This window comes from Lactuca virosa, chromosome 9 (assembly GCF_052849685.1).
Source record: "Lactuca virosa cultivar CGN04683 chromosome 9, Lactuca_virosa_CGN04683_v6, whole genome shotgun sequence".
Classification (NCBI taxonomy): Eukaryota; Viridiplantae; Streptophyta; class Magnoliopsida; order Asterales; family Asteraceae; genus Lactuca; species Lactuca virosa.
The window spans coordinates 80,201,573-80,206,726 of NC_136434.1; the positions used below are offsets into that span (position 1 = coordinate 80,201,573).

At 34.8% G+C, this 5,154-nt stretch overlaps 1 protein-coding gene across 1 annotated transcript; it reads right to left on the bottom strand.

Annotated features, from left to right (window-relative positions):
- Positions 1 to 905: 905 nt before the first annotated feature.
- On the bottom strand, positions 906 to 2,692 carry LOC145137600 (uncharacterized). Its single transcript, XM_079071728.1, has 2 exons — positions 1,926 to 2,692; positions 906 to 1,850 (listed from the first exon to the last, which is right to left on the bottom strand). The coding sequence occupies exons 1-2, from the start codon at positions 2,470 to 2,472 to the stop codon at positions 1,117 to 1,119; spliced, it is 1,281 nt and encodes a 426-aa protein (XP_078927854.1). The 5' UTR covers positions 2,473 to 2,692; the 3' UTR covers positions 906 to 1,116.
- Positions 2,693 to 5,154: the final 2,462 nt, after the last annotated feature.

Below are 5,154 nucleotides of genomic sequence, written 5' to 3' on the forward strand. Positions count from 1 at the left end.
TCTTAGAATTATTTATAGATTCTTGGATTTGCTGTATTCTTAAAATAATATTTCTATTAAGAATACAATTCATCAAAATTTTGTTAGACATAAATATATATTTCAAGCATGAATTTGATTAATTTGATTATTAAGAACGAGTATTATTTTAATAAAAATTTCAAATTTTGTAGAATTAATAGTTAAAACAACTCGAAATGATACTATCATGAAGAAATAAAAGTAATCTAACAATTGAAAATATCTTGAGACATATTTATGGTATTAAATCTTCTTACGATAAATATTATAATTGTTGATAACTTTTTTAAATATGAATATTTAAAAACAATGATTATTTATTATTATGTTTATGATGCTTATCATGTTTATGATGCTGCATATGCATATATTCTTATTAACGATAGATTGAATATGCAAACTAATAATAAGAATGATAAGAACGTTACTTAGCTCTGATACCAAATTGAACGACATGACGGAATTAATATGATTAAGATAGAATTATACCTGAATGATGCGTCGGAATGGATTGACGATGGATTGTTTGAAGTGTATGAATGATTATATTGGATATGTTTGGATAGAGTTCTGCTATTCTTAGGGGCCCGCCACTGTCCACCTCAAACAGCGTTAGGCTCGAAACGGATATCACAACTATATATATATATATATATATATATATATATATATATATATATATATATATATATATATATATATATATATATATATAAAAGTGTGTCCTAGGACCCACCTTCACACAATCACGTCCACATAAGTTAGATACGTCACTCTTTGTCCGTGTTTGTTTTGGTTTGTAAAAAACATTAAAAAAAAGTGTTTTTTGTTTTTAAGCAATTCACCAAAATTAAATTATAAATAAATAAACAAAAGTACAAACGACAAGAGAAAGGTGGGGAAATGAAGGTCGAAGGCGGAGATGGCCATGTTTCAATTTGTAAGATAAACATCAAAACCCTCATAGTCTCATGCTTTGTTTAAATCATCTCTCTTTAATTTCCATTTACAAGTATTAAAAAAAATCCAAATTGTGATACACAATTTGAATGGTACTTGCATGAGCAAAAGCTGTCGTCACCATGACATTGAAATTTAAGGATTAGGAGGTGGGAATTGACCAGAACAAGGCCATGATGACGGTGGCGCCGCTTGAAAATCTGTACTGCTCTCCATATTCTGCTGGTAATCATAGTGCAACCGCTGGTTTGGGAAAAACTGGGGATCAATATCTGCCGATGAAGACGAAGAGATGAATGGTTGTGAATTTAAAGACGACATTGTTGAAGCATTAAACATGATTTGCTGTAACAAATTTGTTTCATATGGTTGCTGGAGATGAGAATTCATTGGGCTTTGTAGAAGTTGTGAGTATTGCCAGTAATCTGCATCAGGTAGTTGATACTGTTGAGGTTGGGGTCGGAAGTACAGTGGCTGCAACGGCGGTGGTGATGGCGGTAGTTGGCGGATGGTGGCTGTGGTGGTTGGTTGGAACTGTTGAGGCGGTAGCTGCGTGACGTTTTCAGGAAAATTGAGTTTTGCTTTATTTCCTCGGAATCTAAGTGCAGCCTCGTCGTAGGCTCTGGCGGCCGCCTCCGCCGTATCAAATGTACCTAACCAGACCCTTGCTGCCTTCTGTGGATCCCTTATCTCCGCCGCCCATTTTCCCCATGGCCGTTGCCGGACACCTCTATACTTCCTCCTCCTCTCTCCGGTGTCTTCGTTTCGATTTGCTTCAGTTGTCGGGTTATGTTGTATTCCGGTGTTCACCACCGTAGTACTGGTGGTGGTGGTGGTGATGATGGCAGATGGAATTTCTTCTTCTCTACCTGTACAATGACTCAATGAGTAAATCCAAAATATTAGATATCATCGATCTATGAATTTTCAGAATGTAATAGAACCTTCATAAAATCTTCGATGATGTTGCTCTGAAATTTGATTGACAGTAGTTTCGTCTTGTTCACGAACTCTCTTATTCCCAGCAAACGAACCGGAACTAGAAGAGGAATAAGCCGACGACGGTGAATCCGTAGAGAAAAAACCAGCAGCCAAAGCAGCAGCGCCGCCATAAAACGACGTCGGAGAAGCACCAACACCGACACCGACACCGACACCAGCACTGCCAGACGTCTGTCCAGAAACGACATGAGTTAAAGCCGCCACCATAGCAGACATCTCCTGTGAATGACTAAACTCCGATGTGAACATCCCCGGTAGAAACTGAAAACGCGGTGACGGTGGTGGTGGAGCTCCTCCTCCTCCTCCTTCTTCATCGTTCTTTTTCTCAGGATGAGAACTGAAATAATCACCGGAATCTCTTGGGTTCGCCACCTTTATAACCAACATGAAATAACACAAGAAAATAAAAAGAATTCGAGATGGGTATAGGACAAAAATCAAGATCGAATTAACCTGAGACGATTGAAAGAAACTTTTCGGGGTTAACATCAAAGAAAGGACTTTATAAGAAATTTTGCGCAGCCGTCATTGCTACAGTAACAAAATCTCTGGGTTCGTGAATCAGATGGAGAATATTTTGTTCACACCGTACAGCATTTGACTTGGTATATCATTAGATTTAAGAAAAATATGGCCGGTTTGTGGAGTTCATCTCTGAATTGGGTTCTCCCTCGTGGGGTTTTATACTCCAGGTATTATTTTATCTTCTACCGACATTAAAGGCTCTTTATTGTGATAGTTCCTTTGTTCGGAAGAGTTCCTAGGATTTTATAATTATTTACAAGAATGAATTACAGTTTCGGTCCATGTAGTATACATGAATATGCAGATTTAGTATTAGATTTGTAAATTTGACGCTACTGATCATTATAGTTGACAAAAGACAAATCCTTTTCCCTCCCTGTGTTACTAAAATTCCGTTAAATGCGCATAAAACTATCCACACTCATGACCATACCCAACTTAACCTTTAATTAAAACAATAATTTATCTTTTATCATGACCAACTAAGACTAGCAATTTATAACAATTTTGACCATTGATATGATACGGGTTGCTTGTCATCTTTATTTTTTATATTATTTTAATAGATTTTTTTTTGGTTTTTAGTGAGCAACTAGTTGCAATAGAATACCGATGGGAGTAGTCTAACCATTTCACCGACTTATTAAGTATGTAAAAGATATTATCTAGAGTGACTATATGTGTAAATTGTTCAAAAAACTAAACAAAAAACATATAACTCATTTCTCTACTCCCCCCTCCCCCCCCCCCCCCACATCTTCGGTCTCCCCACAACGTCATCGTCGGTGATACTCCAATCTTGTGGCGTCGGCCTCACCTACAACTCCACTTCTAGTTACCACCACATCATCACCATGCCCACTTCACCATATCTATTCTGTCCTTACCAGATCTACACGACAACGATAGATCCACCAACAATTGCATCTTCTACTTTTCCGATGGCCACATCACCACCAGATCTCTATATTTCTTGCAATGTTAGAACCCAATAAATCTACTCTATCTCACATGCCTACTTCTAAGAAATGTGAGCAATTATGGGTGGTGGGCTTGGCTGGAAACTGATGGTATATGGTAGGGTTGGACATATATGATGGTGGGTAGTAGGGTTGGTTGGATATGATGGTGGTGGTGGTAATGGTGTCAATAAGAAAAGGAAAAATGATGGTGGTGATGGTATGTGGTGGTTGTATATGGTGGTATATGGCGGTGGTTGTATATGGTGGTGCCCATTAAATAATTTAATAATAATAAAAACTCTAGAAAGAAAAAAAAATCAGAAAAACAAAGTAGGGCATTTTATTTATTCATACATACTTACCAACATGGTATAAGCTGGTATATTGATAGTTAACAAAACTGATAGATTTGCCAACAATGAAGATGTGATAGTTAACAAAACGGATGGATTTGTCAACAATGAAGATCACTGGTGTCAAGTTTCCAACATCAAGACTAACCTTGCAGATTTGTGTATAACATGGGGACCGAAAGTGTAATTTACTTTAAATATTAAATATTCATTTATTTTGTTACATTTTTTTATTTGGTCAAACATAACATTTATTTTGTAGTAACAAATTTATAATATTTGACTTGACTGTAGTTGAACATTTAAAGTTTTATCCACTAATGGTTAATATATATATATATATATATATATATATATATATATATATATATATATATATATATATATATATATATATAATGAACCTAAATTATTATCAATATTTCATATGAAACAGGTTTATATGCGAGATGCAAAATGCCAATAAATTGATTTTACATTCAAATCGTTAGTAGGAAATTGTTGAGCGATAAAATTATGAGAGCGTTGGGAAACCACAAATGCAAGCCTCTACAATTAATTGCGAAAATTGTTAGGATACATACGTCAAATTATATGAAAAACAAGTTTTTTATCTTTTTTTTGTATTGGTAAGATTTTATTAAAAGGTTTAGATCCTTTTTCGTCATTGAATTTTTTCTGACCGCTTTATTTTGATCATTATATTTTGTTTAAGCTACTATTGATCATTAAATTTTTTATTTTTGTTTATTTTAATTACTCTAATCAATGATAGTCGGTATATAACATTGAACGATGTTGTCAGGATTATAATTAATCATTATTAGTCACTGAACTTGTTTATTATTTTAAAATAAATTGTATGAATAATCATGATGATTTAGGGTAGCATTCACATTTAGTCATTAACTTTTTTAACTCGAACGGTCTCGATGGCTTTAAAAAGACTATTTGCTCCTTATCCACCCCATCTCTCTTATCGCCGGTAGAAACATACCATATCACCATGGAAAAATTACTTTCACTTTAGCCGGCCCCGTAGGAAGTCTTCAAATCGAGTGGCCCAAAGCTGACAGTATCGTGGTACTTGTGAATTAGTTGAAAACACAAATAAGTATGTCTTTTTGCAGAGACCCGATCCTCTTTCAACACACAAGGACTATATTTGTGTATGAAGCAATTGAAAACACGAATAAGTTGGACCAAAAAGAATACGGGTAAGAGATTTAAGGGTATCATTAATTCTATGGTAAATGAGTATTATTGAATATTTCCAATGAAGTATCGAAATCCAAAATACATATAAGGAAAAAATCAAGATGACATTAACG

What these genes read in the sequence shown, in the direction of transcription:
- LOC145137600 (XM_079071728.1), bottom strand. Translation starts at nt 2,472, where the DNA reads ATGTTAACCCCGAAAAGTTTCTTTCAATCGTCTCAGGTTAATTCGATC. An exon ending in TCATCGAAGATTTTATGAAG is followed by an intron (nt 1,851 to 1,925) that starts GTTCTATTACAT and finishes GTCATTGTACAG; the next exon opens with GTAGAGAAGAAGAAATTCCA.